The 27523-nt window shown below is 43.5% G+C and overlaps 4 protein-coding genes and 2 non-coding genes across 11 annotated transcripts in view; 3 read left to right on the forward strand and 3 right to left on the reverse strand.

Moving 5' to 3' along the window:
* Window positions 1–12409, reverse strand: part of LOC135250031 (NXPE family member 3-like) — a 28793-nt gene extending 16384 nt beyond the window's left edge. The window contains exon 1 of one of the 5 annotated variants that reach the window (XM_064325849.1): window positions 12377–12409. The gene's annotated coding sequence lies outside the window, so the exon portion shown is untranslated. Of the gene's footprint in view, window positions 1–9649; window positions 9719–9769; window positions 10140–12376 lie in introns of those variants that run through there. The other 4 variants (XM_064325851.1, XM_064325845.1, XM_064325841.1 and 1 more) reach the window with 4 other exon arrangements.
* trnas-gcu (transfer RNA serine (anticodon GCU)) lies at window positions 10722–10803 on the forward strand. The gene has a single exon. It is a non-coding gene; the product is annotated as a tRNA-Ser (tRNA).
* trnat-agu (transfer RNA threonine (anticodon AGU)) lies at window positions 11408–11481 on the forward strand. Its single transcript has one exon. It is a non-coding gene; the product is annotated as a tRNA-Thr (tRNA).
* Window positions 12410–15257: 2848 nt separating the features above from the next.
* On the reverse strand, window positions 15258–18717 carry LOC135250032 (F-box/LRR-repeat protein 12-like). 2 transcript variants are annotated; one of them, XM_064325853.1, is made up of 4 exons: window positions 18626–18717; window positions 18003–18247; window positions 16767–16842; window positions 15258–16617 (listed from the first exon to the last, which is right to left on the reverse strand). In XM_064325853.1, exons 2-4 carry the CDS (start codon window positions 18101–18103, stop codon window positions 15571–15573), a joined length of 1224 nt encoding a protein of 407 aa, XP_064181923.1. In that variant the 5' UTR covers window positions 18104–18247; window positions 18626–18717; the 3' UTR covers window positions 15258–15570. The 2 variants fall into 2 exon arrangements, with proteins under 2 accessions (XP_064181923.1, XP_064181922.1); XM_064325852.1 differs by having other exon boundaries at window positions 18551–18698.
* An 11-nt stretch (window positions 18718–18728) lies between these two features.
* Window positions 18729–23875, forward strand: cops6 (COP9 signalosome subunit 6). Its single transcript, XM_064325854.1, has 10 exons — window positions 18729–18888; window positions 20241–20366; window positions 20792–20923; window positions 21191–21279; window positions 21362–21424; window positions 21894–21941; window positions 22223–22337; window positions 22554–22646; window positions 22861–22961; window positions 23428–23875. Exons 1-10 carry the CDS (start codon window positions 18846–18848, stop codon window positions 23566–23568), a joined length of 951 nt encoding a protein of 316 aa, XP_064181924.1. The 5' UTR covers window positions 18729–18845; the 3' UTR covers window positions 23569–23875.
* Window positions 23876–24788: 913 nt separating this feature from the next.
* Window positions 24789–27363, reverse strand: LOC135250034 (uncharacterized). Its single transcript, XM_064325855.1, has 4 exons — window positions 27261–27363; window positions 26999–27043; window positions 26639–26799; window positions 24789–26077 (listed from the first exon to the last, which is right to left on the reverse strand). The coding sequence occupies exons 1-4, from the start codon at window positions 27313–27315 to the stop codon at window positions 25307–25309; spliced, it is 1032 nt and encodes a 343-aa protein (XP_064181925.1). The 5' UTR covers window positions 27316–27363; the 3' UTR covers window positions 24789–25306.
* Window positions 27364–27523: the final 160 nt, after the last annotated feature.

A 27523-nucleotide genomic window follows, 5' to 3' on the forward strand; every position in this document is an offset into this window, starting at 1 on the left:
CCATTGATGTGTCTGATGGACTCATTAAGTGAGATTTAAAAAAACGTTTGTGAAAAACACAAACTAAACAATACAGTTTCAGGGGACATTTGTGAATGCACCATAATGGTTTACGACAAAGCTTGACAGAGGTTGACACAAAGTGGAACAGAAACGAATACTAATTTCCCCATTTGTTAAACCACTTGAGTACTCTGGTTGTGATGGTAAACCAAGAACAGTGAAAAGACTCCTCTCAGGCCTCCAAGACGGGGAAATATTTGCAGAGCACCCTGTATTTTCAAACATTTTTTGAACATTCCATTCAGATGATAACACAATGTTAAGCCTTCTGCACCATAAAGGCAAGTCCAAAAGCCTGCCATGCAACTCCTTGCCATGTGCAAGTCACAAGATGTTCGAAAGAGTGGCTTTTGTAGTATAGCCAAGGTGATAAATGCAGAAGTAGCTATTCTCGAAACTGACGGCATACGAGTTCCTGGAATTTCAGAGAAGCTGCATGGTGCAATGGCATACATCTGTGTGGACATTCAGAACAGCAATCAGATTGGGGACTTAAATGCCTCATTTGGTCCATACGTGGAAAGCCTTTGGAGACACTGCCCTCGTAAAAGAGGTCAACTCCAGAATACGTTTTGATGCCGATGAATTGCATGCACAGCATGAGTAGATGAATACAGCTACGATGCTGCTGTGGTTGAATAAGGTGCCTCTCAGGCAAGAATGCACAGCACTCAAAAGAATTCCCTGTTTAACTCCGGAAAACTAGTAGTTTCCACGTGGTTAATGGTTTACCTCCAGATATTATGCACAATTTATTGGAGGGTGTAATACCTTAATCACTAGCCCGGTTGCTAAAGTCCCTACGGTGTAAGGGTTTCCTTAAACTTCCTGGTCTGAACGGGAGGATACCTACCAAGAGAAATGGTCCCCTCGATAAACTGGATAAACCAGTCACGACAATACCAGATAATTTTTCACAGTCTGAAACAAAAGGCAGCCTAGCGCATGGAGTTTGTTGAGGCTACTTGCTTTGACATTGAGTGACTGTGTGACACAGCATGACGCTCACTGGAGACTACCCTTGGAGCAGAAAGATATCACAGAAATGTTATGTGAAAAGCCATCTTATGCACGTTGTGTGAACAACTTCATCAATGCATGCCTTACACTGTCAATGATACATCATTGCCAGCAGGCTTACTCAGAGATTTACCCAGATTAAACCTCTCCACCAGTGCCCGTTTGTCAAAATTGATGGTGTCGCATACTATCAGAAGATGTATGTAGTGGTAAAGATGTGCAATAGTGATCCTATTTTTGGATGAATTGATTGCATATTTTAGCAACATTTGCAGCCCTATTTCTTTGTCAAGCTATTTGAGTCACAATGTGAAAATCACTGTAAAATATGAATCACATCACAAATATAGCATCAGTGTGTCAGCCTACAGATTTGCATGATTATCCCCTGATAGCCTACATCATTGAAAATTGAAAATATTAAATATTTTTTGTTATGATGCCCAGTCATTTCTTTAAGCCAGTTGTGCCATTTTTGAGCATCACACAGGCTGGGATTTTAAATTTTGTTCCTACTAATGTAGAGCATTGAAATTACTTTAAACTTTTTGCAGTGATGCTCACTGACACAATGAGTACTGCAAGACATGCTGTAAATGAGATTGCAAAAGCATGGTTTGTCCATCTAATTGCTTATTGCATCTGAAAACATAGTGTTAATACTAAAGTGTTAATACAAATTTTATTTTGTATTTGCTCATGGCATGGTGTATAAATAGCATAATATTGATGTTATTTGCTTATAAAGAAACATACTTTTGTTAATATATTTGTGGAATTCCCCTTTAATGGTGTACATATCCCTTCCCATGCATCGCTAGCCAAGCAAAGCAGAAGCTATAGTTGCAGTTGAAGAAACAATAATGAAAGAACTAGAAGGCCTCTGTGTAGTCTCCCAAACGCAAAAGCCCCAACAAATTGCCAAGTACAGTAAACTCACAAAGTTTATCCAGTAAAGAATACCAATGGCAACTGACTACTGATGACAGAAATGTGAAGGCTACTAAATAAGCACCTGTGGATTCTGATCCACAGACTTGTCTACCTGCCATGACATTCACATGTTGGCCACTCATAACTGCAGTGGCCCTCAGGAACACATTTCAGCTGATCCCAGTAGGTGAGGAATACCTGTACATGCATCCCCCCAGGGTTTTCACAACTGCTTTCTTCCATGTTGGATTTTCTCAGGCAGCAAGCATTACCCCCAAACACAGGAAAGGGCTGTGCTATAGCACGTGGATGATAGGCTACTCAAATCAATAGTGACACCACTGGGCGGCCTAAATCAGCTTTAAAATTCCATCTGATTTTAGAAAAATCCACCAAACAAGGGTTGCACGATAAGATTTCAGCCGCTAATGAACTCGCCAATAACAACCAACACTAAAATTATGGCTGATATGATGGGCTAATATGATGACGCAACGTAACCATTTCATCAGGGTTAGCAGAAGCTATTCTTGACAGTAGGAAAGCTCTTTGAAAGCAATTTGCAGCCCAACCCTGTTCCCCTACATCCACCGTCCTGCAGGTTTTCATGTCAACCCTAATTTTGCAGACCTGATTCTACTAATCAGCAGCTCAGTGAGATCTCTAGCTGCTGAATGAGGCGTGCTTTGCAGGGCTAGAGTGACCCTACCTACAGGATGGTAGATTTTCCAGGAACATGGTTTGGCTGCCCTGCCATAGATAAGTAATAACCAAATATTGACAAGTTGTGCAACTACTGAATAATCAGTTCATCGGGAGTCAAGCTCTTTAAGCCCCTGAAGAATGGGTCACTGTGCACAACAGTATGTACAACAAGTTAAAAATAAACCCATCCTCTTTGGTGTACCCAACCAAACAAAAACGTTTGATTGGTTTGTTCAATATAATAGCGGTCACGTGGTTCTGGCATTAACAGCTTCGGGACAGCAGTGTCTCATGGGCTTTTTTTACCCTCTCTACACCATTTTTGATATACTTGCGATATCAAAAAGAAGTGAGACTGCATAGTTTCATTTTCATAATTATAGTCCCCCGCAAACAAACGGTCAGTTCCCTGACTATCATACTACACTGCCGCTGCGATGTCGCGCAAAATTGAGCACGCCACTGACCTCCGGGGGACTCTACTGCAATGTACCAACTGACCGGTCCACATATCTGAAACACATTTTTAACATTCCAAACGTACATTCAATCACTGGCACAGCCCTGCCAAATTCAGGAGTAAAGGGCAGCTGTCAGTGTGTTCTGCGCTCAGTGTATGATAGGTCAACCCATGGTCTTTAAGGTGTTAGGAAAAAATTTACCAAAGTATCTAATTCTTAACCAGAATATCCAGTTTTCTAGACAAAGAAACTGTCAGGGTGCATGGGGGATTAGGACCGAAACGCAGAGTGAGGGGGAAAAACTCCAAACTCCAAATGGTGTGAACAAAAACTTTACTAAACAGAACAGGAACTAAAGCAGGGAACAAAAAGCCTCGCAGGGCAACTCTCAAAAAAAGAAAAAAAAAAAAAACTTCAAAACCCTGGAGACAAAGAAAATCCAAAAATCCAAAAGCACGTAACAACAGAAAGTGGGCAAAAACACAGGAAGCTACTCTGAGAGGAAACAGGTGGGGCAGAACACAATCAGAGGCACCCGCAAACACACAAACAAGGATGCAGCACCTGAGTCAGGGAGAAGGGAACTTAAATAGACAAGACACTGACGAGACACAGCAGGGCACAATGCACAATCAGGCCACAGAGAGGGAAGGGAAAACGAGACAACCAAAAAACAATAATTGAACAATTGATAACAATAATACAATTAAACAGGGTACAAGCAGGACACAAAACAGAAGTGCCGCCATCTGGCGGCCCAACAAGGAAAGATAGAGACGGAAACACAGAACCATGACAGAAACACTGAAGACTCTGTCAGACTTGTACAGTGCCATTTTGATTATGCCTGTACCTCATGGTTTTCTGTACTCGTTAACATCTCAAAAAAAAAAAAAAATAACTTGAAACCTCTTATAAGAGTTGTTCTTAAACTCCACCCACAAACCCACCTGGACTCATCTGTGCATTTAAAGAATTTAAGATGGCTAACTTTCAGAGTCGCTCAAATAAAGCTCAGTCTATTACATAAAATTATTCAGAATGCTATTTCCAAGTATCGTTCTAATTATTTAATTAATTAATTTACTTTTAACACTTACAAGTTTTTAGATTTAAGAAATCTGGGACAAGCACTTTTTTTTATAATTACAGAAGCTGTTGAGTGGTATGAATTGCCCCATGAAATTAAATCAGTTCGGTCTAACCAAATATTTGAAAAAAAGAGTTAACGATTGGATTATTTGCTTTGTATGCACTTAATTCCTGGCTATAGTTTTTAAAATTTTGTTCTGTTGTATATTGTCTCACCATTGCATGGGCTGCGTTGTTCATATGTAAAGCCTGCCTTTTATTCTGTTGTCCATGTACTTTGCATGCCTGCAAATACTGTATGTGCTGTATATTGTTTCGATTCAATGATGACACGCCATACATTGCTCGTTGAAGCAGTGCCTTCATTAATTTATGCTTTTGTCAGTAATTTTTAATTCGTCCATTATATGTTACTTCTTTTTTCCTCACTGAGGACCAGTTTAGAAATACGTGCACTAGTAAAAATGTTCATGTGCCATCCTGTGGGATCAAATGTACATATATACGGTGCTTTTTAATATGTTTTTTTATTCCCATAATAAATTAATAAATAAATAAATAAATCTATATGAAGTAGCCACGATTTAATTGGTAGTCACTGTCCCCTAACAGCCTTGTAAATGCGTTCCCTGTAGTGGCGCCTCTTATGTATTCCATTTGACCGTAAAAACAAAATTTGCCTAACAAGAACCAGTGCACCAACATGTCTTTTCCAAACGCATATCTTGCACAATTTGATGGGCTTCGATGGCTTCTTTTAAGTGGTTGGCAGCTAAATTAGCTGTTAAAACAAGACCTTTGTCCACTGTAGTTTCACTTCAAATAAGCTTTCCTGTGCATCAAGATAGCAGCAGGGTTTATTTGAATGGCAACTGAAATCTGTAACATTTTGTGTTGCACAATATTAGTTTAAAATCCACAGTTTTAAACAACTAATAGGCATTCGTTGAACTATCCTTTTTAAACAGCACGACTTGGTCTATCTCAGATTTAAACCCTTTTCCAGAAACAATTTAACAAGGGAAGTCCTGCTCACCTCTTAACGGTGTGATCAAAAACTGATCTGATGTGGTATTAGAAGCAAGCACCAAGATCGGGTCCAATTTTGTTTTGTTGCTCTGCATTTCCTGGTAAAAACTTTTTTTTTTCTGCGGTGGAGCTGGGGAAATATAATATAATATAAATATTTCTAAATTTGATTTTCTGTCTTGGAGGAGTTCCTCCACACTACTTGCCTGTGCCCCCAAGTGGGAGTGAGTGTCTCTGTTTTGGGAGCTCAGCCCGAGAGTGGCAAAGAAGCCCACTTGGCAGGTGCAGTCACAGGTACGAGCGACTACAACCCAAAGCAGTCTACTCCAAACACACTGAGCCTGAAAGTCAGACTCCTGGTTCATGTCCTGAATCTCCAAGAGCTGCTCCTTCTTCTTTTCACTACAATACGAACATTCAATGGATCTCGATAAGGTGTGCTGAATTTCATTCTGAGATGTTCACATTTACACCTGATAATGTTCAAATACTTTGACTATATACACTACATGGCTGTGCAGGACAGTCAATTTCTTCCACACGGTTCTCGACAAAACTATTTCTGTATGGACCCTGCTGTGTGTCCAAGGCATTGTCATGCTGAAACAGGAAAGAGCATCACCAAAACTGACAGGGAAGCACAGAATCATCTGGAATGTGATCTTATGCTGTAGTATTAAGATTTGCCTTCACTGGAAGTAAGGGGCCAAGCCCAAACAATGAAAAACGCAAACTCAAACTTTATTGCATTACTCAAAGTTCCCCAAGTTGTATTTTGTGAAGATGCGCTCCTGCACATGAGCTGGGAACAGTATAGAGTGATGGGGAGACACAACATCCCCTGCTATGCTTGGAGGAAACACTCGTCTGGGGGCAGGTCAGATATTTTAGAGCCACATGAGCCAGTGCTGGGTGTGTCAACGACCAACAACATTTATAACTACCTGCTACCGTCACGCAGATGTCCAGCAGTGTCAGACATATCCTGTATTGCAGCACCTCATTTTTCAAAGATTATGAAACCATAACCACCAAACTCATTTCCACCAAACTCATTTCCTCTGCCAGATCCACCACCTGCTCCCGATATACCCCGTCTATAACTCATTCATTCAGACTGCCAAAATCCAGGCCTGCGATTAAAAGTATTGATATCAAAATGACGCCAAGTTACGGTACTACAAACAATATAGGCTATCTTGCTGGAAAATAAATGGGTTGTTCAGCCAAGAGACCAATGTGCCCTGAATCCAACTAAGCTGCTTGTGTGTACCCAACCATTTATATTCACTGTGAAATAGCTGTGGTATCCAAAAGCTATTATAAATCCAAATGTGAAAACATTTTCATATGAAAATTAAACGTAAAATTGAAGTTTAAAAAAATTATTCTTAAAATCTAAATAGTATCAAAATAAAATATAAAAATGCATTAAATCAAAGATTTTGCAAATTTTTTCTACTTACGGGTGCATGTACGGCGTTAAATAGCTGCCAAATTGTACGGTTATAAATTGAGATTTGCATGTATTCGGAGACGTTTTGTTAATGTAACTCGCTGATCTGCACATATTTCATCATTTTTTCGGTAGATTTCTGAGAATAGGGAAGAGTCGCCACAAAGGTAACTATATATTTGGATTTTGCTCATATTTAGCCTAGAAAGAAGAAGTCTATGAAAGTTCACACCAGAGACTGTAAAAAATATGGACAAAGCTACTGTGACGTCACCCATTGACTCTCCGTGGGTCTCTAAAACACGTTTTGAAGCTCAATGGCGGGCGCGGCCATTTTCTCGATTTGGAGCCAAAACCATAGAGTTAAGCGGTCTTGTGATTTTTACAATTTGATTGACAGTCCGGTGCGGAAAAGCCCCTCAACCTGAACGAGGCTAGCTGACTGTCTGCCGTTATGTTTTAAAATATATTATCAGATGTTTACGGAGTTTAATTTCCATCCGTGACTGTACTGTGTCATGTAATCACGTTATATGTATGACATTAAAAATACAATTAGGCTATGTTCAGTTATCTTCAATGTATGCTTCTCAGCAAAACGAATATGCTTAGCTAGCATATCAGCTTGCCAGTGAGCTAGGTAGGCTATCTGTGGTTAGCTCACGCGTTAGCAATATGAACCACAGTGGAAGAACATTGACTACTCTGATGGTCAATCAATCGGAGATGTGTAGGCTACTGGTGATTTGACTGGGCTAATTTTCGTATAACTGTCTGGTAGATCTGCTGTTAACCGAGCAAGTTATCGTCGTAGGTTTTCGCCAGTCAGTTAATGAGCCTGCTACTACTAGGTACTCCATCGCCGAAAAGCCAATATACGCAAGGAGCCACCAGAACCGATTCTGAGAACCACTGTCTTAAATGCCTAGCTTGTCGGTCTCTTAAATGCTAAAAACATGTTCCTTTCTAAATGCCAAGATGGTTAATTTCGTTAAATTCTGTGTGTGTGATTTCATCGTGTGTTGTATATTCAACAAATTAACCTTGAGACTCTTAATTCGCTTCGTGAAACTGAAAAAGTGTTTATCCCAAAATCGGGATTATAGTAGCTTTGTCACATGCATGAAGCATGGCCCAGGTATACATTTACGGAATGTACACGACTGACAAGCCGCCAGACACGTTTAACAGATTGAATGTTTGCCGGTTAAAGTTAGCTAGCTAGTCAAATGGCTTGGTAGCCGAAGTTGCGAACTGTTTTAGCACAGGCTACTACTGGACTACCAAATATAGCAAGCTGATTACGCTTTCTGCCAAGTAATTATTTGGTTAAGTAGGCTAAAGGAAATAGTAAAAATGACTCTGCTGCCGAAACACTTAAGAGGAGGATTATTTTATGGTCGTCTAGTGCAGCTGTAAATAGCACGCGCCATAATGAAATCACCACGAAATGGGATGCCTGCATTTTCAGACTTAGCACAGGCGGACCGTAGCCTGAGCCGCAATGGCAAGGCCAAGAAGCGCCACCGCCCACCCGTGACCATAGACTGTACCCCCTACTGTAGCTTAGTCCTCCGCAGGATTCCAGAAGTGACGCAAGCTGTACCTCATTGGTCCAGAACAAATATTGGCACTGTGCCCAAATGACGCAATAAATCATGAAATCGACCCATGGACAGTAATAAAACCAATAAAATACACCTATTATGACTATTTGTTCTTGTGAGAAAAAATTATTGACTTTGTATTTTGATCGCATTTGTACCGTAGACTTACATGGAAACCGGATATGAAAACACCTATACTGGAGCCATCCGTAGTGGCGCTAGTGAGCAACCAGGAACTACAACACCAGGAAATGAGCTTCAAAAACGAAGTCTGGTTTTGGCCGCTTGGTTCACACATTGAACCATGGGCGACAAAGGAGCCTTTTGGAAGCATGGAAACACTCTTCTGAGAGTGTGACTCATGCCCCGAGACCCTAGATGGGTCCCGGTGAATTCTGGCCACTGACGCCACTGGATAAGGTTAATACTAAAAATGAACGGTAGGTTAATTATGTAATGCTAAAAACAGACAGATAAAAAATGAAAAGAATAAGATAAAAATGGTAAAACACCGATATAAAAATGATTGAAATATATAAGCCAAAATCAAGACGCCTACAACATATTTATTTTGTGCTTTCTATATGGGTTCATAATTCTCGATCTCATTTTGTCCTTATTCTTGCAAATGGAACATTTAGGAGACAGTAATCGAATCCCAATACTAGCCAGTGCTATACAAATTCACAAAGCAAAGCGAAAACAAGCAGGAAGATGGTGGTCACCCATTAAAAAACATTTTTTTTTTTTAAACAGCTTTACTATTGCTTTGGCTGAAAGTTTCATGACTAGTTAACCTTAAACATATGTCTCTAAAATAGCCCAACATTATTATTTAAAACAGCAGCTTAACCGTTAAGCACAGAAATGTGCAAATAAAAATAAACAGTAAACAGTATTCGGCTAATTATTATTCCCTTAGTTAACGGATATTTAGATAATGCTTCTAAAAACCAAAGTAAAAAAAAAGGTGTAGGCGGCTGTGTTCTTGCGGTTTCACGCAATTTCAGTTCAGCTCAGTGTAAAGCTTAATGAAAGCGGTGATCAACAAATAAGCATACACGTCTGAAAAGATGACTACACATTTCTATTTTGAGAGTAAATCACCTGACGAAAATAAACAAAAATTAAACAAAACCATAGGCAACTGAGGTAGCATTATCCTTGAAATTATTATCCACGACCCATGTTGTAGCCTAAGTCCAAAACGTTCTGTCATGCTTGTTAATTGTGTACACATTATATTATCGGAAACATACTGAATTTATTTTAAGGAGACTGACCTCCCAACGCACGTTCCTTTACCCTTGAACGACTATTTCGTAGTTTGTAAACTCTGAACTCTTGCCATAACTGCAGTTGATATAAGATATATGCCCAATATTTTAAAATAAAACACTCACCAATAGCTTGTCTGGATTAGACAAAATAATTAACTCCTACTTGATTTTCATGGTTTTACTCTAAATTGTATGGAATGAAATTAACGAAAGGCATGGACTAAGCCAACTAACCTCTAGTTCAACCTATCTGTGCAAAGTCAAACTAGTTGTCTCCAGATGCGACCACGCTCGCTCCGTTCAATGGGAATTATGGCAGAAGCGACCACATGGGGTGGACGCCCATGGTTGTGGATTACAGCTGTAAGAAAACTGAAACTTCTGAAACAGGAAATCTGGGGTTACAATAAAGCGTTCTGGGCAATTTCACCCCTGATCTCTAGTTTTGCGGAAGAAAGGGAATCATCTACATTAGGATCCCAGTGACTGCTCTTATTTTGACATGGGCTCCACCATCAGCCTGATTCTGACAGGACTGTTAGCATTTAATTGCCCGTGGCACTCCACACTACCTGTTTCCAGCCGAAGACAGTGCCAAGAGATCACAAGGCACAGCTGCGCCTATTAGGCAGCGACCACAGAGCCTCCCCCCGCCTGGCTTCCCCAGCAGAGATGGTGAAATAGAAAAATGGCTCCCCCTGCTGCTCAGTGGATTACAGATGGCTAAACGCAGTAACTACCTCACATCGACAATGCCCTGGAAAGCTCCACCTGGTGCAGCAGCGGCTGGCGTGCTGATTTCACAGAAATACACTGTGGAAATGCACTGTTGATGGACATATTCATCATTGCTGAAGCGTAGTTCTAGACTTCTATATTTGATGACCAACCTATGTCTTTATTGTTGTTGACTTTTAAAAAAAAAAAAATAGGCTACGTACATGTGCACCTACTGATGCAGGGCATAACTTTTTTTTAAATTTTCCTCTGGATGGATCTACCGCTTCTGGTGTAATTCCGGCCATACGCTGTAATTGTATGCACCTATTCGATTCATTCTGCACCGGTGCTCTATGACGAGGTGGCCGAGTGGTTAAGGCGATGGACTGCTAATCCATTGTGCTCTGCACGCGTGGGTTCGAATCCCATCCTCGTCGATGAGTGGATGTTTTGGAAGGTGTCGTGAAACATGACTACATATTCGGAGGAGTATACCGGGCATACTATTCGGGAAGTTACACGCTATAATATAGCACAATGTTGTCTCCGTGATTAGCGTTATTGCTCTCTGTGAATCAGTTTCTCTCCAGCGGTTACTACGAGGCTGTGGCAATCTACGCGATGACTCATCCCGTATTCAAGCGTGTCCCTGAGCGGCGCAAAGTTGCCCACCTCCCGACAGACGTTTCTCTGCGATGTTAAAGGTATTTGATGCGTTGTTCCTGGAACCGCCATCATCTCACCTGTACAGGTGGCACTGCTACTGTCTTACTATATCCTGAGCATTTGTAAGACTTGTTATTTTGACCGATTTACACAAAAATGGCATTGTAGACGTTTGGCATCCACCTACGTCTCAAGGGCATCTTGTTTGCTTGTTGTGTCGTTTTTTTTGTTAATATTTCTTAAATTAATATTGTAGACTAACGTTACTCACGATTCAGGCTTACCTGAGAAATTACATATTCCTAAGTAATATAAATAGTTATAACTTCTGTGATCGGTTTCAAAAACGTTTAATATCGCCCGGACTAAACACCTGGCGCCGTGGCTTAGTTGGTTAAAGCGCCTGTCTAGTAAACAGGAGATCCTGGGTTCGAATCCCAGCGGTGCCTTTTATGTAAATTGTATTTAGCTTAAAATGATTTCGGTCGTAAGTGGGCTTCAAAATGAGCATCCAAATGCTGCAAGTAAACATGTAAAGGGAAACTAAATCAACATCGCAAAATCACAGAAACCGATCTTTCAAGGTCTCATTTTAAGACTACGATTTTAAGTGTCGATATATCGCCCCCATGCGGAGAAATAATTTTATTACAACAAAATGTTGCCCCCCCAAATCTCTGTCGGCCCCTGAATCACAGCAGTCTAGATCCGGGACTGCTGGGCGGGACAACCTGCTCTAACTTAACAACGAGGAATGGTTTACATATGACGTTCCTTACAGATATGACTATTAATAAGCGCAGGATACGCACCAACACTGCCCTTATCTGCTGAACAGGTAACTATAATCTAACAGCGTTTTTTTTTTAAATTAATGGTTATAATTGAATTAAAAACTTGAAAGAAATATTAAGAAGACAACCGATTGTCCAGTTTCCTGGACCTATATTTAAAAAAAAAACAAAAAAAACATTGCTTTGTTGTTTTATCCACCGAGGTAAAGTTGGTTTCATATTGGACATTCAACCGCCATTCACATTTGACATTTTGTGCCTTTGTTAGGGACCGAGGTAAAAGGTAAAAGTACAATCATAATCAGGAACGTATGTGTTTCTTGAATTTTAATAAATTGGCAGTCTATTACTTGTGAAATCCAAAGGTTGTGGAAGAAGGCCAGGCATTAATATAATAATCTGCAATAGGTTTTAGGTGTTTTTGTCAAATATTGGCAAAGTTATTGATCTAAGCAGAATTAAATGAATTTTTAATTGAGTTAAATATAAAAAAAATAATATAAGTATTAATGAAGTTGAAGGTATCCCAGTAAAGGAGGTTGTTACATACCTTGGTGGCGAACTTTGTGAAGATGAAGCCTCGTGTGGTTCTATGAATTTTGATCCCCTTTGTTCAATCTTCTACAAGGAAGCTTCATTCATGGCTGCAGAAATGTCATTGGCTGCCACCATTGCTCAGGCTATGTTTGTACCAAAGGATGTCACCATGGAGCTTTATACAGTATTATTTACCTTTGTGTAAAGGAATAAATGCCACAGTTTAAAGAGGAATCACAATGGTTTTGACCATACTTAATTATACAATCTCAAATAATACATTTAAGATCTACTGGCTGAGGAATTTAATCAAAAATAGTTATTCTCTGTGGAGTATTCTCCTTAATCACACATTTTAACAGCTTGATGGCAACATTTTTTTCCCTGAAATGTAGTTTTAATGTTAACAAAATACCTCTCAAACTATCCAGTTTTCACAAACAAGTGCTACAGACGTGTATGGTTTTTAAGCACATTTCTTCACACACTTTTGTACATTTACAAAATTCACATACTGTTGTGTAGGAGCCATTAATTATGTCTGTGTATTTATGTCTGTTTATAATTTGTAGCCTATATCACATTTACCACTGGGTGGCATGTAGTTTAGTGTGGTAGGTGAAATCTATAAGGGCACAGGTGCAACAGGTCTAATCACGCATGGGTGACGGGGAGGTCACACGGTTTTTACCGCTTACACGCTTCCACGCTTGGACGCTTGCACACCAGCCATCATATCACCACACAGGTTTTGTTGCAATATAACAGTTGGATTTCAAGGCTTCATTTGCTAATAAAAACTTAGGCAAGTTTCCTGGTTGAAGTGAGCACACAGGTACTGTGACTAATCTGAGTAATACGGGTTTTAGTGATAGGATGTCTTAACATTTGATTGGCATGGAATAAAACAATTGGTAGATAGTTTTGCTGCAAGTAATGTCTCAAAAACCCACAAATTATCCTAAGTGATTACACGCACCAGGTGATGTATAAATACACATCGTCATTATCAAATGAATACATAAAAAATAACACATCTCAAGAAATTTAAATTCATCATTACATCTGTTTGAGAGAGATTTGTAAGTGCAAAAATATATCTGAACAAATTCTTTTGTTCGTAATGTATGAAAAATATTTGTAAATCTCATTTTATTTGTGTTAGGTTCATATGATTTATTTAATGATTTATGAGACAATAACCCCATAAATTATTCAAAAATCTAATTGTCCTTGCAGGACCAAGACTGCCATATCATAGTTCAGTAAAAACAGCCATGGATCTCCCTATCCTGTCTTGTCCAGAGTGACTGACACAGCTCAAATTCTTTAAAAAAAAAGAAAAACATTTATACAGTTGAATATTTTGCTGAAGCAATTCAGGTAATGAAACTTGCTCAAGTGTATATCATAGGCAGAGCCCTACCTGGGAATGAAACCTGCAACTGTGGAGTCCAGGTTCCTAGCCACTGGTGTCAATCAACACGCAAGACCCTTTTGAGAAAATATTCTCATTCATAATCTGTTTCAATGAAAACGAAAAAAAGAGCATCACAAAACCAAATAGGTCCTTTGATATAATGTAGCAAGGGCCAAGCTCCCCAGGCTACTGTGATATGCTCTTAACCCTGTGTACACCACGAAATAAGGCCAAGAATAAATAAAATAAAATCCATAAATAACCAAGAGCGCGGGACGCTATTAAAAACAGACCAAGATTTTTTTTTTTATGACAAATTAACAATGGCACATCATACAGTACTCTGTTGCATTTATACTGGGAGCTTATTTTGCTTCGTTAGCTTTCTCACTCCTGGCCGATCAATTAAGGTGGAGAGTGAGCAGCATTTTAAGGATGTTCCCAGACAGCATGAGAGTGTGAATTACACCTGTTGAGGTAAAGTTATTCGGGGCGCCCTGCCCTGGGACACCGAGGTACCGTGCAGGGCAGAAGACGGGTCCTACAGTGCTGTAGCCAGCGGAGGAGACGTCTGCACGGTGACTCCTGGACAGTCCAGCTTCCCGCTAGGACAGAGTCGCACGCGACCAACAGCGGTGCGAGCCAGAGGCTCCCGGCCTGTGCGGTGAAGTGCTCAGTCAAGTGTTCTCCAATAATGTACATGTATTTACTAATTACACATGGCGCTACAGTCTCACAATGCATTCAAGTGCACGTACATATTCATCTATGCACATCGCATGGAACACAGTAGAGTGTAGTTCAAGCTCACAAGGGGACACTTCATTAGAGTCCCACTTAAATATGGTTCAGTTCATTAATCATGTCACAGTCCAGGGCCTACATCATACAGGTTCCTGGACCAGCCACCTGCTTCGCCCCAAACCTACCCGTCTCGGCGTTCTCTCGCATCTCAGTGTGGGTGGGGGAGGGATACAGGAAACTGGTGTTTTGCTCAACTTCCGACAGAGCGTCTCTGTGTGGCACGGCAAGCTGAGCAACAGCGGCAGTGTGCATTCAGGCTCAACTGGGCTGCGGCACATCTACAGCTCGCTTAGAATTTCTCACCAGAACTGGGTCAAATGCGTATTGGTTTTGTATTCAAATACTTTTCCATGCTTTGCTGATCTTGTCTGGTGTATTAGAACCAATGAAACACTCTCAAATAGTGGTCATGACCTTCTGGTCATACTGGCAGGCTATATGGGCTTTACTGAAATTTACAGGCTCAAATACACCAGGCAAGATGAACAGAGCTCAGAAGATTATTTGAACCCAAAACAAATGCGTATTTGACCCAGGTCTGTTTCCCACCGAGTGTTTGCATGGAAGTGGCACAAGTCGCTCTGCACAAGAGCTTCTGCTAAATGCCAGTAATGTAATGTGACATAATGTACTGGAATGTACTGTGATGTGATCAGTGATGGTCTGAGTGTTTTTGTAAGTGTTAATGAGTATCAGTGTTTGTCACACAGTGCGTGAAATGTGTGCTGGTGCATAGTTCTGAGTGTGCATGAGCGAGTTTCACGTGTGGGTCAATCTTGTGTGTACTGGTGTTTTTTTTTGTTTTTTTTGCATGCACGTGCGTGCTTAAGTGTACGCCATATTTGTGAGTGTGTCAATATAGGCAGCAGGTACTGGCAGTGCGCATGTGTGCGAATATGTATTTAAGCAAGTGTGTGTGTGTGCGCGCGTGCGTGTGTGTGTGTGTGTGTGTGTTTTGCGCATATCTGTTATGGTGTGTGCCACTAGTCAGTTGGCACTGTGACAGAGCACCGTGTGAACACCAGTGTGCATCTGGGCAGCAGAGCTGCCAGAGAGCGCCGCAGAGTTGGCATGGGGTTCTCCTTCTCGTCTTTCCCTTCGTCCCCCTCGCCCCTGCCCTGTTCCTCCTCCTCCTCCTCCTCCTCCTCCTCCTGCTGCTGCTTCCTCTGTTGACCCTGGAAGGTGACCTCGCAGAACTCTATCCAGCGCAGCCCCCGCAGTCCCTTGCAGCTGCGCAGCACCTGCATCTCGCTGAGCGGGCAGCCGCGCAGGCGCAGCCGCTGCAGGTCCCGCAGCCGGCTCACGCACAGGAGCCCCGGCCCCACCTCCCTCCCGCCCAGCGTCAGCTCCTCCAGCCCCGCCCAGCCCTCGTCCAGCCCCAGCGAGGCTATCTGCGTCTGGGAGCCGGGCCGACCCGAGTTCCCCAGCTCCAGGGCCCGCAGCCCGGACAGCCCGGCCGCCGCGTCCCGCCCCTCCCCGGGCGCCGCCGCCGCCGCCCGCGCGGAGCAGCCCCGAAGCCCGGCCGCCGTCACCCGGATGACGTCACGGAGCTCCAGCCGCCTCAGCCCCTCCCAGGAGCTCAGGCTCTGCAGGTGCTGGTCTGTGAAGGAGGGCACGTTTTCCAGGACCAGCGTCTCTATAGCGACTCGGGCTGGGGGGCCTGGCGTGGAGCCCTTTCCCGCCCGGGCCCCGCCCCCCGCCCGGCTCCCCGCGTTCGTCCCCGCGTCGCCGCCGACGCAGGAGAGCGGAGAGGCGTTCTGGGCGAAGAAGCCCGGCGGCAGCTCACAGCCGCGCAGCTCCAGCACCTGCAGGGTGTGAGGCATGAGCAGGCAGCTGCGCAGGCCGCGCAGGTCGGCGTGCAGCAGGGACAGCCTGCGCAGACGAGGGCATCGGGAGGCCAGGGCCTGCAGCCAGGACTCGGATAGAAAGGCCCCGGCTCGGACGGACAGCAGCAGGCCTCGCAACCGCAAGCAGCGAAGTCCGCTTCCGAGGTACTGCCTCAGCAGGACCCATAGCGTGCGCGACGTCACCTGACCGCATAGAAACATAGGGGAACACATGAGAGTCGTTGAAAAATAAAGACAAACACCTGCAGCCTGTTACATGACAGTTCTGTTCAGCCGGTAAAGAACACAACATGCATTCTGTTCCGTTCCACAGCATGACATGCACTTCTCACCCCTTTCCATTCAGTGAGATCTACAGCTCGCCACAATCTCTGGTCTTTTATCAACCGTCTCCATCGCTTACACACCCTGCAGTACGACAGAGACACAGACAGACAGACAGAGAACAAAACTTCAACTATTAAACAGATTCATTCAGAGGCCCTCCACTGCTGACAGACTGCTGACTGCTAGGTCAGAATAGCGTTCACTGTGCGAACTGTGTTCTTGGCTAGAAATAGCTGTACAAAATAAGTATTGTACCTTACTGAACCTGTGTTTTTAGCAGTTGTCTATGACCATGAAATGCACTTCTTGTAAGTCGCTTTGGATAAAAGCGTCTGCCAAATAAATGTAATGTAATGACATTAATAACGCAGAGAGCTTGCCTTATTTATGCACACATCATGAAGGAAAATGAGAAAATAAAATCACCATCACAATTCAATATTTCCGTAAATCACAAGCATGGTTGCTTTACCAGTTATTCCTACACTATTTTGTAGTTTATCACTTCATAGTTTTTTATGCGGTTTATTTTCTGCAGTAAATCAGCTGACACGAATGTATGAAGCATAAAAGACTTAAACATGTTAATACAGTACAAAGATAGACTAGCGGACATGAAAGAAATTCTTATATGTCTTTACACATGCATTTGTTGCAACGCGTGGAGTAATGTAATACTAAAACATTGTACGCATAATCAGTTTGTTGTTGATTACTTTTCTAACACGAGAACGGTACTTTACCCATCAAATGCGGTTTCTTTGCTTTTTAAAAGCTACGGTCAATCACTCTCGTTTTCAACCAAGTTTAATGGTTAGCAGAATAGATAGGTAATGCATAACCGCAGTATAACGTTAGACAGCTAAATAGCTGCCTGGCATGCCGGACAGACTGACATGAACATCTAGTTACACAGGAAACTAGCCATTCAAAATTTCAAATTTTACCCAGCTAGTTCATTAGCGCAATAGTCCTCTTTAATGAATAGCGCCTAGCGAACTGACCTAGTCAGCCAGCTAACTCACACTAAAGTTTAACAAGTTCACCGAAATTGTGGTGCAACATTATGTAACATTAAATAACTGGCTGGACAGCTAAATATTGACCTTAATTCCTTCTAGCCTTGCAATTAAACAACTTAGCCAGCTGACAATGAGACAGTACTGACAAGGTAGCCAGCAAAAAAACCACCCTGAGCATACAACTGATAAAGTGGAATAACCAAGCAAGTTGTTATTTACCTGCCAGATCGGACGAGCTCTCTAACGCTTAAATACGATAAAATGTCAATTAGAATGTTCTCGGGGAAATAGTCAATGGAGCAAGTTTTGAAGTCCGCCATTTTGTAAACAAAAGAAACGATGCAACGTCACTCTCCACATCGTTTTTGAGGGCTGCGCAAATGTCTACGCAGGTTCACTAGCAGTGTTGCGTCACTAGTGTTCAGCCCATAGACTGTAGGGTTCAGCATTGGTTCAGCCTAGACCTGGAGAGCAATAGAAAAATTGAACGCCCATAAGAAAAATACCACACTGAGGACCATTTTATTCGGAGTTCATGTAAAATATTTTTTACATGAACTATTTTAGCTTATTATTATTATTATTATTATTATTATTAGTAGTAGTAGTAGTAGCAGCAGTAGTAGTAGGCCCAATCAATTATCACTTAGTTCAATTTATTGTCCAATGTCTCCTACATGAACATGATATAATAATCCAATCTACACTACTTTAAAAAAATCTCGAATAAGATTAACACCCATCTTTGTAAACTCGAGCGAACTCACAATTTCACAGCAGTGCGACTGCAGAACAATTTCCTGTGTGACCTGTTGACGCCTACGCCAGCTGTACTCACGCACCAGCCCAACTTGGACAGTTTTGCTGCAAAATATGCACCACAGCTCTGTGATCTGCACCAGCCTCGGGCATACTTCCTGAAACTTGTGTTACTTGAAGGCAGAGACTGTATAAAAATAGCTTGAAGGTGTTCAGCTGCCCCCTAGTGGTATGACTAGGTCCTCGTCAGCGATCTGATGCAGTGCGCTTGCGCAGCTAAGTGTCATCTTTGCACCGGAGAAGATGGCGGCGAGCAATGGTGGTGGAATGGAAGTGGATGGTGCTGGTGAGACGAATTTCATAAATAAAATCTTTTTCATTTGCATACTCAACTTTATTCAAATCGTATAGGTTTCAGATATAGTTGAATTATTATCAAATGTTATATCTCTTATGAATGTGTTATTCTGAACAAGGTTTTAAATGTCCGGCCGGTTTACAGTCACCCGTGGTAAAGCTTGCACACAGTTTGGCGTTTCTGTGTGACGATTGGTCAGTTACTCTTTAGCGCCCGCCCGTAAATGAAACTGAAATTGTTGATTGGCTAGTTGAGGCGCTCCCGAACCTCTAGCACCAGTCTATCAATCCAGCTACAAGCTAAATGTTTTGCTAGCAGTACATTTACCAATGTGTCGATACTCTGTATTATTTCACCATAATATTCCTCAGATCTTTTCGTAAATTCAACATTATTAGCACGATGGATAGAGCGAGTGGTATAGGAAGATCAGTATCATTTTTATAATGTGATTTTAGCGATTGAGTCAGGTCAGTCATGTAACGCTGTCAGTTTAGCCAAGTAGCCAAGCACAGTGATTTGATATGAATACAGTGTGCAGCTTGGTCTTTTCAGAGCACACCTGTAACTCTTGTGCTGTAAGTTTTCTGAGTTTTCCTATGGACAACAATAGGCTGAGGTGGCCATCTATATATAGGGGGTAGCTTGTTATGTGTCAGCATTCATAGTGCCAAAACTGGAACTGGACACTACGAAACAGTTACAACGACCTTTTCGGGAGTTGCACTAGCGCCTGCGCTGAGGACAAGCAGATTTTAGGAAGTATTCGCAAAATCTGCATAGAATTTGCGCTCAACCAAATTAATTTGTTGATCAGGTCGGAGCAGATTAAGTTCTGCGACGTAGCTTCCGATACAAGTGACGTGAACGCTGCGTCTAGTTTTGAGCAATTGGGCCGCTGCAGAATTCACAGATTAGGCTACAATCAGCCGTTCCAGTTTTAAAATGGTTAAGTAATGGCCTTCTGAACGGAAGTCTTGATAAAGTAGATGCGTTGCTACTTTTGTTGAAACGTGTCATCCATACACATCACTGTGATGTGGTTATCAGCAGTAATAATTACCACTAAATGTACTGTGTGGTAAAAATACGTGTCCAACGGTTGAAGGAGTCATTTTTATGATTCGAGCCGCCACTTTTATTTCAGTCATAGCTTCATCTAAAAAAAAGCGTGAAAAAATAAAAGTTGATTCGAACAACCTCCCTTCTTAAATGTTGCAAGTTTACAACAAGGGTTCTGGAATTAATTCAGTTTACAGTCCCTGCTTGATGGCAGATGAGAATTACCTCTGGTGTTAAGACAAAGTGAGCATTCTCCTCTTCTGTTTTTACTCTTCCAGCTGGCCCCAGCGTGATGGCGTCGGGGGTGACAGGGAGTGTCTCAGTGGCCCTGCACCCCCTCGTCATCCTCAACATCTCAGACCATTGGATCCGGATCCGCTCTCAGGAAGGGCGGCCCATGCAGGGTACTGGTCTCTTCTGCATTGGGTGTGGTGCTGAACCAGTGTGATGTACAGCTGGTTTTGATTGGGTTTGGAATTGCTGAGTAGTGTGGTGAATAGGGCACTGGGCTTGTAACTGTTGCAGGTTCAGTTCTCTGGTGGGCCTACTGCCATTTTACCCTTGAGCAAAGGTACTTAACCAGAAATGCTCTAGTTGTATTAGTGGCTTGTGTGTTAAAAGATATGTAAACTGTACTAGGTGTCTCTGGGTGCAAGCATCTGCTAAATGCCCACTTGTAGTTTGTGTATGTGTGTGTGTGTAGCAGTGAGTGTGAAGGACTGTACAGCAACTACTTGCATGCATCAGTGCTTGCATGCGTACAAAAATGTACAGTGTTACACGTTACAGTGATTATGTGTGTGGATGATCACGCCTCCCTCCTCCACAGTGATTGGAGCACTGATTGGGAAGCAGGAGGGCAGGAACATCGAGGTCATGAACTCCTTCGAGCTTCTCTCACACACAGTGGATGACAGGACACACATCGACAAGGAGTACTATTACACCAAGGAAGAGCAATGTGAGAGTCCATTCATGATCCTTTTACTTTTACCTGTAACTTTTGCCGTTTTCTTATGTGTGTGTGTGTGTGTGATGGTGTGTATGGGTTTCTGTCTTTGTGTGCATATCCCTGTGTGTTTGTGTCTGAATATGAGTTAAATTATGACTCCATCTTCTTTGTAGGTTTGTTTTAGTTAGAAAACCAGCTCCTTTCATGCAAACACGTTGACCTTCCCCCACATCTCTCTTCTCTGCCTCACCGTCTTTCTTTTTTTTTTTTTTTTAGTCAAGCAGGTCTTCAAGGACATGGAGTTTCTGGGCTGGTACACTACAGGCGGCCCTCCTGACCAATCGGATATCCACATTCACAAGCAGGTGAGTAGAGAATGGGTTGTCGTGGTGCTTGGTGAGAAATGGCTGACGCAGTGAATGGCTGATTTTCTCTCCTTGCCTGTAGGTTTGTGAGATCATCGAGAGTCCTCTGTTCCTCAAGCTGAACCCCATGACTAAACACACTGACGTGAGTTTCTCCGTTATTACGTGTCCTTACTTGGCCCTGTCTGATCACAAGAGCAAGATGTGTGCCGGAAAATAATTTAGGAGCACGTCTACTAAACAAAGGGGTTGGCAACACTGTTTCCTAGCGTCTGGTTTTCACCTTAAAATTTGCAGCAGAGTCAGACTGAAGAATCCAGGTGAGGTGAGAGAACTGCGTAATCACCTGTTTATTAAGTAAGTGCTGAATCGCAAGGAAAACCGGCGGGCCCTGGAGCTCTCCAGAACCAGGGCTGCATGCTGCTGACTTTAACTGTTACTTAGTTTTTCCCCCTCCTGTACTACACAAGCTGCAGAGTTTCTGTTGAGGGGCACCGCTGATTCTATGGCTTGTGTTATGTGGTTGCGCTGAGAACTAGATGCCACTGCTTTTTTAAAATCTGGTCTCCTTTCAACCTCATTCATGCTTTTCTCTTTCTGACTCCTCGTTTCAGCTTCCGGTCAGCGTGTTCGAGTCGGTCATTGACATCATCAACGGAGAGGTAATTATCTGCGTGCGTGCGTGCTTGTGTGCACGCACGCTTGCATATGTATGTTTTTAAATCCCTCTTCTTCGTTCAGTCAGTATTGTACTCGGCTTATTAAATATTTTGGCCCTGAAAATAACTAGCAATGCACAATAATGTTGGGTTTGTATGAGCATCAGGAGATAATAGCTTAAAATGAACTTAGCACTATCCAGGGCTGTCTAGTGAGAACCGTTATTCAGATGGCTGACTTGTCGGAAACTGTGTGTGAACCCACCCGCTTCCTGGCCCAACAGGCGACCATGTTGTTTGCGGAGCTGACCTACACTTTGGCCACTGAGGAGGCGGAGCGGATCGGGGTCGACCACGTGGCCCGAATGACAGCCACTGGCACCGGGGAGAACTCCACAGGTACGGGGTGCCATTATCCCTCTCTGTCTCCGGCTGCTCCCCTGTGTCATGTCCTAGTTCCTGGGGACCTACTGTCCAGTAGGTTTTTCCTCTAGCCTTAACAAAGTGCTAATGGTCTTTTTTTGCAGACTAGTAGCCACACAGTATGTTCATATGTTCTCCTTCTGTCGTATGTGTCTCTCTCTCTCTCTCGCTCTCTCTCTCTCTCTCTCTCAGTTGCGGAGCACCTCATAGCTCAACACAGCGCCATCAAAATGCTGCACAGCCGAGTGAAGGTCATCCTGGAGTATGTGAAAGCAGTGGAAGCGGGTGAGGAGGGTCAGGGGTCAGGGGTCAAGGGTCAGCATATAGTGTTCTCCAAATAATTGAAATTTATTCAAATGGGGTTTCTCCTTACCTCTCATTAACCTGGCCTTGTTCTAACCCGTATTCTCACATGTCATTTTTTCTCTTACCTCCTTCTCCCACATGCCTTCCTCTTTGGTCTCTCCCACCCATGCTCCCTCTGGATGGTCTCTTCCAGGCGAGGTCCCTTTCAACCACGAGATCCTCCGGGAGGCCAACGCTCTGTGTCACAGGCTTCCCGTTCTGAGCACGCTCAAGTTCAAGACAGACTTCTATGATGTGAGTGAACCCCTTCCTTCTCTCTGTCATTTCCATTTCCGTGTGAAGAGTTGAGCTGTATTTGAAAATGAAACCCATGTAAAGCATTTGATTGGGCCACCCTGTATGACACCACTTTCTTACAAGAAATGCTCACTAAGGGCACCACAAAGACTGGCAGTAGTGTTCTATAAGATCAGCTGCTGTGTTTTTACTATCGCTGAAGATAAACCAGGGTCCGGTCACTTTGGATTATTCACAAACCTTTCAAAGTGGGTGGCGGTGATCATTGTTATTATGCTTAAAAAAAAGATAATTATGGTTGCGGTACAGCACCAAGCCCTAGTCAGCAAAGATCAGCTCAATCTTGAGTTATATTGTTCTCTGATTTCCCTATTCATCATTCTTCAGCTCAACCAGAAAAAAAAGAAATGAAATAAATAAAAAGATGACTAATCCTCTGCCCCTGTCTTTGTCCACCCACCAGCAATGCAATGATGTGGGGCTCATGGCCTACCTGGGTACCATCACTAAAACCTGCAACAGCATGAACCAGTTCATAAACAAGTTCAACGTCCTGTACGATCGCCAGGGGATCGGCCGGAGGATGAGGGGGCTGTTCTTCTGAGGGGGGTGACGAACGGGGGGTGGGGGTGGGGGAGGAGGAGGAGGAGCGAGATTGTACTCATCGCAGACGTTGATTTGCTTTGCAGTATTTCCCAAATGTATATGTGTATGTACATGCACTTACTTGTTCACTCACCTTTACAGACGAGCGTGTGACTCGCAGTTGTATGTAATGTAGTAGACTCCACGTGTGCATGTGATACACAGTTACGTGCGCACACAAACGTATAACGTTACAGTTCCTCTGACTTGTTTTTGCTGGCATTGTTGTTTGATTTGAAAATAAATATTTCTGCTGCTGTTTTGGACCGGTGTTGTGTCCCAGTATCTCATTCATGATCACCCATGCTGCTTATTGGAATTTTAAACAAACACGACCTGTATTCGCAAAGCTTGTTCAAGCTGTGCATGCCGTTTATTGGTTGAACAAAGACAAGCGTGTGAGGCATAAAAACTGCATTTCCATGACTACAAAATGCTTCTCTCAAGCCCATGGACAGTCAGTGGGTGACATCACGGTCAATTATACACCTTTTTTTTTTGGCGCAGGCCAACGTTATGCTGTTTGTTCAATAAATCGATGTATGCATGGAGTAAAACTCAGTCAGGTTTCTGGGGGAAGAGTGGGGGGGGGGGGGTGGTGCTTACGTATCCCATTTTATACCCAGATGTACGTGCTCGTGTTTTTCCGCCTCTCTCTCTTCTCTTCTAGGGCAGATGCCCGGGTACTAAAGTGGCAGAAATGGCACCTTTAAGATTTTCCACATTAGCACGGAACCCCAGTGGGGGCGGAACGCTCAGCGTGGGTTCGAGATTATTGGCTCTCTGTGGGGAGCTCGTTTTCCATGATTGGAGCGTCTGAAGTGGTTTCAGGACCTGTCAAGGATTGGAGCAAGGTTTATTGGGAGGAAAAGGGGGTGGGCTATGAGTCCGTTAAGGGGGGGGGGGGGGGGGTTCCTGGGATAATTAACAACAGTCGGTTTTAAATGTGCTGACCCACGGCCTCCAGCTTTTCACACATTTATAGATTACCCCTCAGCCTGGCCCTCGGTCCCTTTGCATATCCCTCGCTTTTTATCCACTCTCTCATCCTGCCTTTCTTTCGCTCTCTCTCTTCTCACACACATGCCTGATGAAAGAATAATAAAAATGGAGGACACAGGTACTCATGCATACTTTCCCCAAGGCACAGATAAAAAATAAAAAAAAGATTCCAAACCATACACAAAAAACTTTTATTTTTCATTTATCATTTTCACTATCATCATGACTTGCATAACTTCTCTTGTCATTAAAACAGTTATTGTCACTGTATATTGATTAAGGTATTCCAACAACAACAAAAAAAACCACTGACACTATAGTAGTTTGACGCTGTAGTTAATTACTCATGGGATAAAAATACTCGTCTTTTTGTCGGTTACTTGACCTGAACATAAATACTGCATTTCTGCTTAATATATCAATTATAGAACAGATATCTCCAGAGAGATGGTCTAAAACAAACCAAAGGGTTAGAAGAAAAATGAAATGTCGGAGGTCTTGGAGCTTTTCACTGGCTGCAGACTTCAGCTCTGGCCATTAGCTTCATGTGTAGTGGAACAGAGCAGCGGTCATGGCCAGTTAAGCTTTTCTCCCCAGTTCTGTTAGCATTTGGAACTTAAAAAAAAAAAAAAAAAAAGGAAAACCTGTCAGATTGCCTTAAATATTCCGCTCCTGAGTGACAGGCTGCTGCTCTTTTACTGGCTGTCTGGTGCTGGGTACGCGAAGCGGTAAGGGTCGTAGAGCTCGTGGTGGTAGTAGGGGTAAGGGCTCGATTTTTTCCCTTTCTTGATGTGAGGAGGCGCTGGTTCTTCCACGACTTCCTCTTCCTTCTCCTCCTCCTCCTCTGCCTCAGGCAGGGGCGGTGGGGGTGGGGGAGCAGACTTCCCTTTGATTGGTCGAGGGGGGTGATCAATCAGGCAGTCGGGGTCCCAGTACGGGTCGCAGTCGTACTCCATTCCTTTGTAGGTGTGTATGGGGGCCGGGGGAGGAGGCGGGGCAGGGGCTGATATTTTAGGAGGGGGCGGGGCAGGGGCTGATTTTTTGGGAGGGGGCGGGGGAGGAGGCGGGGCAGGGGCTGATTTTTTGGGAGGAGGAGGGGGGAGCCGAGGGGGGGCAGGCCCCGCAGGAGCCTCAGATTTTTTGGGTTTGCAGGCGGGGTGATAGCGGGGGTCACACAGCACCGGCACGGAACCAGTGGGGAGGTAGACGATGTGGGGCTTGCACAGCGGGTCTTTGACGTTGCACAGGTAGACCACGTCCGCCTGAGAGAGCGGGGGAGGGGGCGGAGCCGTGCTGGGCGGGGGCGGAGGCGGGGGCAGGGCTTTGCACTTCTTGTCCTTGGATGGGTCGCACTTGGCGGACGGTAGGCCCAGGCGGTTCTGGAAGAGGGAGGCGTTGGGGCCGTACGTGTGCTCCAAGCTGCGCATCTGCTGGTACAACATCCTGATGCGGTCGATCTCATATAGCTGGAACATGGAATCAGGTGTGCCAAATTAGGGTTCCTCCTCCTGCTCCCACCCATCTCTCTCTCTTTCTAATCACCTCACCTTCTCTCCCTCATCCGCATTTTTTCAACATGCATCTCAATAGTATGAAGGAGGATTCAGCTGTGGTTCAAATACCATTAGTTTTGTATACAGCTCCATGTAAAAAAAATAAAAAATAAAAAACAATTCGTGGCAGCAATGCATGAGGTTGTAACCATGTATGAGGTTAACAACTGAGTCGCCTGAAGCCATAAATTTTATTACTTGTACCTTCTGCATACCATTTATTAGCCAACTATACACTACAGAGGGCTATTCAGGTAAATAGGAAGAGGCAGGCATGGGTTATTACTCGTTGGTGTGAAACACAATTTTCTTTTGCATCAGCATGAATCAGATCAGTTTAGAGGTTAACCTGGCCCCTCCCACCTACTCCCCATCTCTTTGCGAACGTTCTAACAGCAGCCCGGAAATTGAGCTCGTTTCCTAGTCAACCTCCTCAAACCGCAAATTCCGGCTGCATCCGGCAGCACCTCTTACCCCCTCCACGTGTCCGATGCTGTTGTAGTAGCGGTAGTAGGCCTGGAAGTCGGGGGAGTTGCGGTACCACCGCGGGTCCGCGTTGCGTTTGGGTCGGGAGTGAGACAGGAACCCGTTGGCCTGGGTCGAGTCGATGTCAATAGGGATCGCTGCAACTGGTTCTGAGGGTGGGCGGGGTTATGGAGTGAGACGAAGACATTGGTTACTCGGTACCTGCTCTGGCCAAAAAGTCACGTAGCGCACACACACATTAGCGGTTATTAATAAATTACTTGGGTCAGCGAATCACCTTTAAAAAATGGGAGAGAAAGATGGAGACATTGAGAGAGGCGAATCAGAGAACAAGTGTGCTTCTGTTACCTTCCTGTTTCACGATTTTCATCAGAGAAGTGGCTTCCAGCAAACCTGGTAAAGAGTGAGAAGCATACAGTGACATGCGTCATTCATAACCCCTCCTCCTCTTCTTCAATCATATCACCACTGCGAAGCACGGTGATCATAGCAGATGTTCCCATAAGCTGCGATTTACACCCTGACCTAGGTAAGCAGTTTGGATCTAAAGGTACAAGAATGTCATTTGCCTGTTGCCAAGCAAGTATACCTTCACTCCGTCCAGACTCACCTGGCAGGAGCATCAGGGAGCACAGCGTCCCCATCAAGCAGATTTGAGACATCATCCTGTCCACCTGCAAACCATCAATCTGATGAGAAGTGAAAGAGCAGAGAAGCATGTTTTTTTATGGCTAAATGCACAGTAGCTCTTGATTCTCAAGGTGCAATATTATCCATTTACTGCGTCTACTGCCTCTTTATTCATGTTGCAATGGTTAATGTTACTGGGTAAATATTATAATTTTAGTTAGATTACTAAAAATGTTAATATGG

Source organism: Anguilla rostrata, chromosome 3 (genome assembly GCF_018555375.3).
Source record: "Anguilla rostrata isolate EN2019 chromosome 3, ASM1855537v3, whole genome shotgun sequence".
In the NCBI taxonomy this organism is placed as follows: domain Eukaryota; kingdom Metazoa; phylum Chordata; class Actinopteri; order Anguilliformes; family Anguillidae; genus Anguilla; species Anguilla rostrata.